Consider the following 12,656-nt stretch of genomic DNA (forward strand, 5'->3'; position numbering starts at 1 on the left):
GCTTGGCTATTGAGGGAAGGGAGTTTTCTAGTGTTAAGATTTGGGTGATTGTACAGCTCCCATTCCATTTGAGGAAGTCTGTGCTTCCCTCCCCCAACCTTTCCTGCCATTCTGTGTGTGTGAGGCTGGTTAAATGTGCAGTTCCTTCTTTGGTCAACAGGTGAGAGCAAGGCCACTGAATATATTGTGGCTTTAAGTTTGTAGGTAGCTTCTTATAGTTTTACACTGCTAAGATATACAGGAAGATAAATCTAGATTAACAAACACAATAAGGGAAACATGAAATTGGAATTTTATTACAATAGCATCAATCCAAGAGTCGCAGAGGCTCGACAATCTGTGTAGTAGTTTAAATTCTGGCCAATCAGAGGCCCACCATCACTTGTGGCCCCAGTCTTTAACCCAGGCATGCCTATGTGCATATCTGCCCCTGATGATCAGGCCCCCCGCTCACAGTACTTGAGCTTTGTTTAATTGGGAATCGCCAAAACATTCCAGCTATGCCTTGAAGAGATATTAAAACACATACAGACAAACACATAGAGCAACAGACATCAAATCAGTCACAACTATGGAACATTCCAGAATCTATGAATACATTATTCATATATGATATCTGTTTCGGCTTAGAATGGTTCTGTTTTCACACAGACACGTCTAGGTTTCAGCGTTTGTGTGATTTACATGAATTTGCATACTGCGCCATGATTGGTCACATCTGTGTGATGTCATGGGATTTGAAGAAAAGTCTTTTTCCTTCAGCAGAGGAATGCGAACAACAAACACGAAAATAGCAGTCATATTTGTAAAGTCATAGTAAAATATACAAGGACAGAAAACAAAAGCTTCAGTCAGGATTGCTCAGGATCTTCTATACACTCTGCTGGGCACACTGCAGAGCCCGGATAGCTCAGCCGGTAGAGCATCAGACTTTTAATCTGAGGGTCCAGGGTTCAAGTCCCTGTTCGGGCGGTAGCTTTTTAAAATGTCTTACTCATAGAGAACCATCGTTGTCGACAATATCGGGCTGAACTGAACAACCACCCATTGCATATTGATGCATAGAATATGCATTTAACATTTCATCTGGGAGTGGCCATTTATGTATTTCAATGGTTAAGCTTTCAATCGTTTAGAAAATGATTATGTAAACATGCAAAGGACACAATGTGCAGAATGACCAAAAGAAGAGTTTACACTGCCACAGGTCCTTACTTAGCAGCTCCCTATGTGGTTTGAATGCCTGGAATGGTCACAGACACAAATTAGTTTTCCTTTCTTGAGATGGGGAAATGCCTGAGCTACTTCAGCTTTCCCCCTTTTGATGATGTTTGATGTGTGGGTTGATTCATCAGAATATAATATATTTTGTATGTATGTTTTATCCCACAGAAAAATTAAATTATTTTACTGTTTGACTGAAGTGTTTGTTGTTGTCATCAGGGGTGGGAAGCTGTATGGTGGATTATTATGACATCCTGGCAGTGTCCAGAACAGCCTCTCAGGACAACATCAGGAAGGCATGACAACACTGGAGGTCTCCCACGCGTAAGGATCCTTTACACCTAATCTCAAAATAATATTTTGCAAGGATAAAATTAAACTTTTGATCACCTGTAACATAAAATGTTATTGTGGTTGTACAGTAATATTTAGACAAAATTTAAACAATTGGAAAATGTTTGTTTTACATTATGGTCACACTTTATGTTTGTGTGGAATCGTACTTTTGATGGTCTTTTGTAAAATACTGAAATATGGACCAGATGTGTCCATATTTCAAGTTCAAGGACAGGAAGCTGGGGGACTAGAGGGAAAGTTCAGGGAGACAAGAGTCCTCTCCTCTCCTCTCCTCTCCTCTCCACAAAGCAAGCACACAATCGCATAGAGAGGGAATCACATGTTTGACTCCAATAGGGATCAGTTTGTTCAAACTGATGCGCCATCTGGCCAATGAGCTGCGCAGCTGTTGTCTGTTGGCTCCTCCCTGCTCCGCCCGTCCACATCCCGGACTATAAAATCCACCACTCCACATCCCTTCCGTACTTTTCGCAGTTGGTCTGAATCTTCGACGTAAGCTGAAGAACTACCAGACAAAATGGTGAGTAACGGCTTCGGCTGATGACGTAGCTTCATAAATCCCGCTTTTCTCTGCTTTCACTTAACCTTTATATTTGTTTGTTAATGTTAGACGGCACATATAAGCCAGGCTTTTAAGTACATCACAGTTGAAAGTTAATGAATGATGTATTTTCCGCAACGTTAACCGCAGTGAAAAGAACCGGGTCGGTTATATAGGAAGAATTTTATTTTACCCGTCTTTTCAGTGCCACCGGGCACAATGGGCCACATGACCGGAACTAAACGAGGTGGAGTTCTTTGTCCTCACACCAGTCTGACCCACTCAAGCTAGTGGAAAAAATGCTAACTTTTTTTTTGGGCGAGTGGGCGACAAATAAATGTGGTCGTAATCATGTTTTTATGGAGAATTCAAGAGACTGGATTAGAAAGTATAAGTTAGCTGGCAGCCATTTTGCAACAATTTCGCGCAGTTTTTGGACAGAGAAGAGGGAGATATGAGGGGGAGGGTGACGTCCCAGACTGTTACACAGCCCTACGCAGTCAGCCAGGAAGGCGCGAGGGCAGAGGAATAAAGGGGCGGCGCTGAGGACAGGGTGGGGACACAGGATGGAGAAGCATTCAAGACTTCCCCCCCGTTAGCTCCGAAATATGACCCTCCTGTCTGTTGTATACTGTGTCTCATGTTCCTAAATACCAACCAAACGGGTCCTTTAACATTTACCGAAGATTTTTAAAGTGTAGTAAATGCGTTTGGTCCTCTGCATGGCCACATGGTATTATGCTGTGTCACCACAATGTACAGCCTAAACCAGGGAACGCCAGTGAGCCCCGTCATGTATAAAACATTATACAAACAAGAAAATGAGCTAAGCTGCCTCAAATCAGGCATTTCTGAAATCGAAATTGCATATTAAGTGCCATCTGCCCTTTGACCTTACTAACCTCTGGCTCTTTTTCTTTAAAATCAGCGTGAATGTATTTCTATGCACGTCGGCCAAGCCGGAGCCCAGATGGGCAACGCCTGTTGGGAGCTGTACTGCCTGGAGCACGGGATCCAGCCAGATGGACAGATGCCCTCAGACAAGACTCTTGGAGGAGGAGATGACTCCTTCAACACCTTCTTCAGTGAGACAGGAGCAGGAAAGCACGTTCCAAGAGCCATCTTTGTGGATCTGGAGCCCACTGTGATCGGTCAGTAGTCTGTAAAACATAACCCACAGTCACATCTAATAAAGATGGTTTTAAGATGACAGTCTGGATCTTGTCTAATGACGCCCTTTCATGTCACTTACAGATGAGGTGCGCACAGGAACCTACCGTCAGCTGTTCCACCCAGAGCAGCTGATCACAGGAAAGGAGGATGCTGCCAACAACTATGCTCGTGGACACTACACCATCGGCAAGGAAGTTATTGATCTGGTTCTTGACAGGACACGCAAGCTGGTAAGAGCTAGTCAGGTTGAGCATTTGCGGTTTCTGTGATCACAAAGAAGTGTTCAGTAAGCACTGAAATGGTTTGGTGCACCACTACTGTTTCATACAAATGCATTGATTTAAAAATAAATAAATAAATGCATGTGAAAATTAATTCAGCTGGTAATGTTATTTTTCACCCCGTCCAGGCTGATCAATGCACAGGGCTACAAGGATTCCTCATCTTCCACAGCTTTGGTGGTGGCACCGGCTCGGGTTTCACTTCACTGCTAATGGAGAGACTCTCTGTTGATTATGGCAAGAAATCAAAACTTGAATTTGCCGTCTACCCAGCCCCCCAGGTTTCCACTGCAGTGGTGGAGCCCTACAACTCCATCCTGACCACCCACACCACCCTGGAGCACTCCGACTGTGCCTTCATGGTGGACAATGAGGCCATCTACGACATCTGCCGTAGGAACCTCGACATTGACCGCCCATCCTACACCAACCTGAACAGGCTGATTGGTCAGATAGTCTCTTCTATCACAGCTTCACTCCGCTTTGACGGAGCCCTGAATGTGGACCTGACAGAGTTCCAGACCAACTTGGTTCCCTACCCTCGTATCCACTTCCCTCTGGCCACCTACGCCCCAGTCATCTCTGCTGAGAAAGCCTACCATGAGCAGCTGTCAGTGGCTGACATCACCAACGCCTGTTTTGAGCCAGCCAATCAGATGGTGAAGTGTGACCCTCGTCACGGTAAATACATGGCCTGCTGTCTGCTGTACCGTGGTGATGTGGTGCCCAAAGACGTCAATTCTGCTATCGCCGCCATCAAGACCAAACGTACCATCCAGTTTGTGGACTGGTGTCCTACAGGCTTCAAGGTGGGCATCAACTACCAGCCCCCTACAGTGGTTCCTGGTGGAGACCTGGCCAAGGTCCAGAGGGCAGTCTGCATGCTGAGCAACACCACAGCCATCGCTGAGGCCTGGGCCCGACTTGACCACAAGTTCGACCTCATGTACGCCAAGAGGGCCTTTGTCCACTGGTATGTTGGGGAGGGCATGGAAGAGGGCGAATTCTCAGAGGCCAGAGAAGATATGGCTGCTCTGGAGAAGGATTATGAAGAGGTGGGCACTGACAGCGTTGGAGAAGAAGATGAAGAGGGTGAGGAGTATTAAAAGACTCGGCGGCATCCTGGCTGTACATCACATTCCAAAACTTCTGCTTAATGTATCATTCCTGCGAAAATTCTGAAAATGTGGTTATATGACAGTTGTCATTAAATGGTTACAATGAACCTTCTCATGACTATTTGATCCTTTTTTATACATGCAAGCCCATGTTAACCACTGATGGGAATACAATCTTATTGAGCTCTGCAATATACGGTCATTTTGAACCAGAATTTACTGTTGGTCTGCAAAGTTTGTTTCACACATTGAGCTGTGCTTGTTTCAAACCTGAAATGAGTCTTGTAGTTGCCTCACTTGGCCTCCAGATGGGCACAATATTCACAGAAGATATTGTGTGTTGAATAATGCTAATTCATAGACTGGTAATACAAAATAACACATTTCTATACTTAGCATTAGAACAGTAAGGGGAAGAGAAGATGAAAGCACTTACATTTTGATTCTTCTGATGAAGGCTTACAGGTGTTGCCACTTTAAATAGAATTTCTGGATGACAAGCATTTTCACGTCATTCAGCTGAAGCAGCCATTTGTGTTGCAAACCTGAACCCATGTAAAATGAAGCGACGTATCGTGTTATGTACTAGATTTATTAGCGTTAACTGTATAAAATGGTTACAGAATTTGGTCAGCTAAACTTGATACTCCTATATCGTCCTTCAAAGTTAAGTTCAGTAATTTTAATAAAATTTCAAATTAGAGGACTATATCGGTTATAATCACAACTTCTGTGTCTAGCTGTAAGTCAAATAGTCTCCTACGGTACCGTCGACGTCATACTCTTGTAGCTGCGTGAATGCGGTTGTTCAGTAACGGACTGATTAATTGATTTAGTTCAGGCACCCAGGTGGTTGTTCTGCGGGTTATCTCAGAGCAACAGGCAGTACTGGGGGCAGGGCGGGTCCTGTGACGTTTCTAAACACTGGCATGTTCTAGACGGCTGCTCTATTTTTCTCTCTCAGCTGATGGTGACGTAGCGGGTCCAGCTTAGTCTCCGGACAGCAGAGGGGCAGGCGGACTCACGGGCCCGGTTGAAGCACCCCGGTACTGTGTTTGTTGTGGGCGGCAGAGAGACAGACGCTGCGGCGCAGAGAGCTCAGGCTGTCCGCGGGGCTGTCACGGGGAGCGGCAAAAGCATTCCAGAACAACCGCTACGACAGGACCGCTTGTTCGGCGGACCGGAGGATCAGCTGCTCACTGATCAGGCCTACGGGCTACAGCGGTAGGTCAGCTTCGGTTAGAGTAGCCTGCGAGTCATCCCTGCTACGCTACACGGGACCTGACCGTTTGTTTTGAAGTTTTCCTTATTATCCATATTAGGAAAACACAAAGTCTGTGTTTGTTTCATATCCACTGCGAGCTCCTGTGTGTGTGTGTGTGTGCGCGCGCGTGTGTGTGTAGAGCAGCAGTTGTGTTGGATGCCATAAGGCTGGAAATAACACACAGTAAAGCCTCAGTGTGAGCACATGGCTGCCCCCTGGAGAGATGGAGACCTCAGATATGTTTAGTTTGTTTACCTCATTTTGGAAGTCCCCTCAGACACTGGAACACCTCAGTCCACTAATCACTCTGGCATGGTGGGGGACATGTCTGACTGTAACTGTCTGTAATCATCCGAGGTGGGGTGAAGTCATTGTTTTACAAGTTTTAAGATTAGAGTCAAGACGGACAAGTCAAGCTAAGTTATCATAAATAATTAACGCAATGTAAAAGACATAAAAATGACTGCTGTAGTTGTCATATCAGTGCATTTTCATATGAAAGATGTATTTTCTCTTCGCAACCCTGTTGTTATTGTTAATAATGTAGTCTTTATAAGCAAACGTCTTATTTTATGGTATTATAGTTAATTCCTTACTAACTCACCCAATCAACTATGAGTCTGCAGTGATTCATATTTTTCCCTAAATGCTGCTTCTTCAAATTCTATAAACTGCTAAAACAGACTTGACAGCACATTTACTCCAACTTTCAAATGTGTTTTCCCAAACGTATTAAAACACACTGGTCACATAAAACAATGTGAACACTATGAACACATTCTGCTTATATGGTCGCGCTTACAGTTAGTTTGGTGACACACACAGTCTGTGATTGGTCATAGCTACGTGATGTCATGTTTTGAAGAGAAGCCTTTTCCCTTTAGCTGAGGAATGTGTTTGTTCAGTAAAGTAAACAGCGAGAGGCACTGCAGTTCAATACAACACCCTGCTGAGGAACTCCCAGGGCCCGGATAGCTCAGTCGGTAGAGCATCAGACTTTTAATCTGAGGGTCTAGGGTTCAAGTCCCTATTCGGGCGAATGATTTTCATATTGACCAGGAAAAAGTTTACACTCCCTCAGGTCCTTTCTTAGCAGCTCTCTGTGTGCTTTTACAAGTTTGCAAGACACACAAATTTTTCTTTCTTGGATTTGGGGGAATTCCTAAGATTCTTTAGTTTCACTTGAAGAATGTTGTTGTTGTTGTTATCAGAGGCGGTGCAGTGAGGAGAGACAGGAAGCAGCATGGTGGATTATTATGACATCCTGGGAGTGTCCAGGGGAGCCTCTCAGGACGACATCAAGAAGGCGTGAGTACACTGGGAAATCGTGTTCTAATTAAACACAAGGAGCTGACTGCAGGTTACAGAATGTTAGTGAAATATTCCTCTGTGTGTCAAATGTGTTTGACACGGCTGAATGAAATGAGTTCAAGAAGACGAACAGAACAACATCAGAAGTTTGGAGTGACATCAGTTTAGGGTTTTATTTGTTTCTGTGTGTGTGTGTGTGTGTGTGTGTGTGTTCAGGTACAGGAAGCTGGCCCTGAGATGGCATCCAGACAAAAACCCCGACAACAAGGAGGAAGCAGAGGGAAAGTTCAAGGAGCTGGCCGAGGCCTATGAGGTTCTATCGGACCGTAAGTCACACATGAAGAGTTCTGCCGCCATTGCCGCCTTCAGTGCTTTCCTCCTGCAATGAAACCGCCTCTAAACAACCTCAGCATGACACTCGGGCTATAGGCTGTTGCCATTAAACGTAACCACCACATATTCACAGAGGCAGTAACCTTTATCGAGCGGAATAAAGGGATTTACCACGAGGCAGGAAGTTGAGGCGTGCTCCTGCATAGATGGCTCTGCTGAAGGAAAGCCAGGAGGTCAGCAGGGCCTTTTGCTTCAAAATCACTCCAGCCCAGCGTGGCTCCAGACACTGAGTCAGTCGGTTGCAAACGGCAGTTATTCCCAGCAATGCAGTTTTCCATTTGTAGCTTTCGTAGTTTGTGACGGTTGACTGACTCAGAGGAATGTCACACGATCTAATTAAATGTGGTTGTATTACACATTGTCCTTCATTCATCCATCATCACTTCATTTACTGTGAGAAAATGTCCTGATGCCTGTGTTCTGGTTCCATCCCTGTGCTCTGCTCTTCCCACAGAGAGTAAACGTGAGGCGTACGACAGATACGGGAAGGACAGAACGCATCACACAGGTAAACAAAAGCAGCTGATGCCTTCTAATGGCTGAACTTTAGGTTGGACATGTGTACATGTGATGTACATGTGATATTCTCTCTCCCACGTCACTCATCCTTCTATTGTGCCTCCTCCTCTCCCCTCATCATCACTTTCTCTTCCCTTTTTGATCTTCCAATCCTCCCCCTCTCTCTCCCTTCGTCTCCCAGGTTCCTCCACTTCTGACTTTTCATCAGATTTCCCAGGATTCACCTTCACATTCCGCAGCCCAGACGAGGTGTTCAGGGAGTTCTTCGGTGGCCAGGATCCCTTTGGTAGTTTCTTTAGTGATGACTTCTCCTCCTTTGGTGCCTCCACTCGCCTTGGACCCGGTCGGTTCTTCTCCTTCCCATCAACAGGAGGTAAACTGTGAAAAATAGATATCCAGGCAATGTTCTGTCTGTGAAACTGCATGTAACCATAGCAACAAGCCACATAGTTAATGCTATATAATCAATTAAGTGAGGCTCTTCTCTTCTCTTCTCTTCTCTTCTCTTCTCTTCTCTTCTCTTCTCTTCTCTTCTCTTCTCTTCTCTTCTCTTCTCTTCTCTTCTCTTCTCTTCTCCTCAGTCGACTTCACCTCTTTCTCCTCTTCCCTTGGTGGCATGGATGGGATGGACAGCATGGGAGGAGGAGGAGGAGGAGGAGGGATGAGCAACTTCAAATCTGTCTCCACCTCCACTCGCATCGTAAACGGCAAACGCACCACAACCAGGAAGTACGTGTCGTTGTCGAGTCATTGTTAGATTGTCACCCTGCTGTGTGTCTCTCAGAGCCCGGATAGCTCAGTCGGTAGAGCATCAGACTTTTAATCTGAGGGTCCAGGGTTCAAGTCCCTGTTCGGGCGAATGTATCTTTAACTATTTCACTGGAAAACTCACACCCTGTTTCAAAACAGGTGAGTGGAAGAGGAATGGTTTAACCCAACCTACACAATGTGACCTCTAACCCCCGCCCTACAACGAGCTGGTCCTTTTGTTTAGCCTGCAGTTCCTCAGTTTGCTCAGGAGGATTGAATATATCACTGGTAAAGAGAAATACCTAACCTGAGTATTTGTCTTTGTTGCAGGGTAAAAGAGAACGGGCAGGAAAGAGTAGAGATTGAAGAGGACGGGGTTTTAAAATCAGTCCAAATTAATGGTAAGATCACACACACAAAGAAGAAAAGGTTTTATTTACAGTTAACCAACGTTTCTTTTCTTCTTGTGTGTGTGTGTGTGTCGTTGCTCTTAGGTGTGGAGGATGAAATGGCTCTGGCTCTGGAGCTCAGCCGGAGAGAGGAGCAGCCGCACCACAAGCCTCAGCTGCAACACCCAAAGGTGCAGGCCGAGCCCGACAGAGCCCGGCACGGCCCGAACCCTGCAGCCACGCGCCGCTCCTTCAGCTCCGCCCCCTTCTTTCACTACGGCGAGGATGACGAAGAGGACGAAGAACTGCAGATGGCTCTGGCGTGCAGTCTGTCAGAAATGGAGGCCCAGCAGAGAGCGACGGCGGCCGACCTCATATCAGGTGCTGGGGGCGGGGTCAAAGTGCTGATTGACAGAGCTGGGGGCCGTAAAGGGGGCGGCGTTCTTAAAACCGAAATATTAAAGGTTGCTGTGGGTGAGGAAGAGGAGGAGAAAGGCGAAGAGGGGCAGGGTAAAGTAGATTCAGGGCCTGGTGGGAAGGTAGCTGCGGATCAACATAGGGAGCGAGGACCCTCTCCTGGGTCACTCACCACTGCAGACACTGAACCACTGCGTCAGGGCAATGAAGAAGAGTTGGGACCCACGGGGAAGAACACTGATGGTAGCGTGAGGAGGAAGAACAAGTGTGGGTGTATTGCTTGCTAATGCTGTGTGCTTGTGATTACGTGTGTGTGTGTGTGTGTGTGTGTGTGTGTGTGTGTGTATGTATATATATCTGGGATGCCTTATTAATTGTGCTCGACTCAGTGTGCTGAACACAGGCGTTTAAAGTGAATGCAGGCAGATCACAAGTCTGGGAGTAAGGATTCAGAAATCACAGGGTGTGTGTGCGCGTGTGCGTGTGTGTGTGTGTTCGGCCCAGTACAGACCCTGCTGTGGAATGTCTTTATTCATGCTTCCACAGGGAAAGTCTGAGACTTCCAGCTTGTCTCAGTGTCCCAGTCTGAAGCTGCGGCTCCAGAGGAATCTTTGCAGCATTTTATCCTGACACGAATACTAAATCAATGACAAAGATCCTGTTTAAAAGATGTACGGCACCCGCGTAGGCAGGGTGGGCAGGGTGGGTGGGGTGGGTGAGGTGGGTGGGCACCTTGGTCAGATAGCACAGTTTGTATATCGTGTCTTGAATGTATGAGCGCTTTATGCTATATTACTTTGTTTACCGTGTTTACAACGCTACTGCAAATGTGCCAAAGTCAGAAACAAGCATGTATTACTAAGCACATGTACTAAAGTGTCAAATGTGTCAAAGTATCTTTTTCCTGGTTTTTTGGACTACTTCATATCATCACCAGCTCTACTGTCCACCTTGTGTGTGTGTGTGAGAGTGAGAGTGAGAGAGAGAGAGAGAGAGAAAGAGAGAGAGAGAGAGAGAGAGAGAGAGAGAGAGAGATATTCTGGGGAGGGTTGCATCCAATGTCTCTGACATTGTTTTTTTTGGAATGTTGGAGCATTTCAGACATATTTTCCGTTCACTCCCCAGTTCTGTCGTCTGTAGAACTGAACCATCTGAACCGTCAGCTTGTGTGTTCCCAAACAGAATGTTTCAGGGTCAAATGTCATAGGAAAACATTTGGTGAGCACAACTGTATCAAACTAAACGCACAACTTCATTTAGAGGAGCTCTCCCACGTGTTCCATGGTGTTGGGCAGATCTATGCGGCTCTATTCTTCACTTTATATCTCTAAAATGATTCAACTTACGAATACAATGTCAGTCAACCAGTTAGAATGTAAATTTCCAGACAATCATTAACTTTTTCAAACTGTAATGATGTGTAATAAGGTTTAATGTAACAGGAGGATTTAGACGACAGTGCTACAGATCATTTACTACTATCAGTGTTGTTGTTCTTGTCGGCATTTTTAATGAATTACTGTACGGCTTTTTAAGTACATGCCACTGCCTTTAAGTTGACTCTTATTACAGGCACATTAATGCCTTGTTGCCTTGACTAATGTTTGTAAATCTGTTTCTAATGTTTATCATGTTCAGGATGTTTCCCCTGTGTTTGAACTGGTCTGTGTTTCTTGTTAAAGAATGGAACAATTTCTTGTCTCCAAATTTGCTGAGAGAGAATGAGAGAGTCAGAGAGGGAGGACGTAAAAAAATAGAAATTTGTTGACCTGTTTGAATTGTTTTACACTGGATTGCTATGTGTGTGTGTGTGTGTGTTTTTTTTTAATTCAAATTGTTTAAAGGGAAATAACAAATAAAGATTCAGCCAAAAGAGGAGCTGGGACATTTCCTTGTTTGATTTAGAAAAGGGCATGTATTTTAGTAATTTATCTAATTTAGATTTATCACTCATTTAATTTAATATATTTAATTTATTTACTTAATTTTATATATTTTTATTTATTTAATTTAATGAAAATAAATAATAAAAATGAATAATAAAAAACAAATATATATAATAATAATTTCTACCACTGCTACTAAGAATAATAATTATGATAACAATAGGAAAACAAACTGTTCTTTTATTACTCTGTTTAATTCTGAATTGTCCCTCATTCTCTCTCTGATCTGTAAAGATCAACAGCAGATCTCTTGAGGGAATGCAGATGAGATAGTGAATGAATTCTATTAAATGAGTCCTGTGTATTACAAATGAATGAACTGTTTGAATACATTTCCCTTGCAGGTTCTCCTGGGGCTCATCAAAGCCCTGTGTGATCATGACAATAGTAGTGTAGTTTCTGGTGGCATTACGTTCTGCGAGAAACTCCACGTCTAAACCAAATTCACTTTTCCTTTGTTTTGTTTTGGTAACTGTGCTTTCTTACTTTCTGCTTCCCGTTTCAGACTCAGACTTCAAGGCCTTCACAAGCTAACCTGATTGGCTCGTGCTGTGCCCCGCTCTGAGGTAAACCTGCAGCTGTCAATCATTCTCTCTCCTGCCCCCACAGTTCAATCTCCTTTCATCTAAATCTCATTATGACACATCACTGTTACAAGCTGCTCCGTCTAATGTATTGCATTACTCCTGTTGCTATGGAAATGCCTTATTCTTGTACATCTACCCTTACAGGTCAAAGTTTAACCCTTCATGGTGCACTTGTCTTGCTGCCCTTCATGGCTTCTACCTGCTGAATGACACCTTCTTATTTCAAACAAGTATCCGAGATACATGCCGTATTTTTATGTGTGTGTGTGAGTGTGTGTACATAGCTCATTCTGGAGCAAAAGACTGGAATCTTTGTATTTTGAAACGAGTGAAAACAGCTCTTATCATCTCAACATTAAAAACATGTTTCAGCTCAACTGTAACAC

At 44.5% G+C, this 12,656-nt stretch overlaps 2 protein-coding genes, 1 long non-coding RNA gene and 3 other non-coding genes across 7 annotated transcripts; 5 read left to right on the forward strand and 1 right to left on the reverse strand.

The window, feature by feature from the left end:
- Positions 1-184: 184 nt before the first annotated feature.
- On the reverse strand, positions 185-5,484 carry LOC143015726 (uncharacterized). Its single transcript, XR_012965468.1, has 3 exons — positions 5,131-5,484; positions 1,412-1,565; positions 185-504 (listed from the first exon to the last, which is right to left on the reverse strand). It is a non-coding gene; the product is annotated as an uncharacterized LOC143015726 (long non-coding RNA).
- Positions 900-972, forward strand: trnak-uuu (transfer RNA lysine (anticodon UUU)). Its single transcript has one exon. It is a non-coding gene; the product is annotated as a tRNA-Lys (tRNA).
- On the forward strand, positions 1,990-4,801 carry LOC143015723 (tubulin alpha chain-like). The gene is made up of 4 exons (XM_076169781.1): positions 1,990-2,101; positions 3,051-3,273; positions 3,377-3,525; positions 3,705-4,801. Exons 1-4 carry the CDS (start codon positions 2,099-2,101, stop codon positions 4,680-4,682), a joined length of 1,353 nt encoding a protein of 450 aa, XP_076025896.1. The 5' UTR covers positions 1,990-2,098; the 3' UTR covers positions 4,683-4,801.
- Positions 5,485-5,641: 157 nt separating the features above from the next.
- Positions 5,642-12,556, forward strand: dnajb2 (DnaJ heat shock protein family (Hsp40) member B2). Of its 2 annotated transcripts, XM_076169783.1 has the most exons (10): positions 5,646-5,918; positions 7,170-7,266; positions 7,486-7,595; positions 8,117-8,170; positions 8,363-8,554; positions 8,763-8,910; positions 9,262-9,332; positions 9,426-9,701; positions 12,189-12,249; positions 12,415-12,556. In XM_076169783.1, the coding sequence occupies exons 2-9, from the start codon at positions 7,202-7,204 to the stop codon at positions 12,215-12,217; spliced, it is 945 nt and encodes a 314-aa protein (XP_076025898.1). In that variant the 5' UTR covers positions 5,646-5,918; positions 7,170-7,201; the 3' UTR covers positions 12,218-12,249; positions 12,415-12,556. The 2 variants fall into 2 exon arrangements, with proteins under 2 accessions (XP_076025897.1, XP_076025898.1); XM_076169782.1 differs by lacking the exons at positions 12,189-12,249; positions 12,415-12,556 and having other exon boundaries at positions 5,642-5,918; positions 9,426-10,433.
- On the forward strand, positions 6,924-6,996 carry trnak-uuu (transfer RNA lysine (anticodon UUU)). The gene has a single exon. It is a non-coding gene; the product is annotated as a tRNA-Lys (tRNA).
- On the forward strand, positions 8,967-9,039 carry trnak-uuu (transfer RNA lysine (anticodon UUU)). Its single transcript has one exon. It is a non-coding gene; the product is annotated as a tRNA-Lys (tRNA).
- Positions 12,557-12,656: the final 100 nt, after the last annotated feature.

Source organism: Genypterus blacodes, unplaced genomic scaffold (assembly GCF_046128005.1).
Source record: "Genypterus blacodes isolate CSIRO-AG114 ecotype Tasmania unplaced genomic scaffold, CSIRO-AGI_Gbla_v1 ptg000214l_1, whole genome shotgun sequence".
In the NCBI taxonomy this organism is placed as follows: Eukaryota; Metazoa; Chordata; class Actinopteri; order Ophidiiformes; family Ophidiidae; genus Genypterus; species Genypterus blacodes.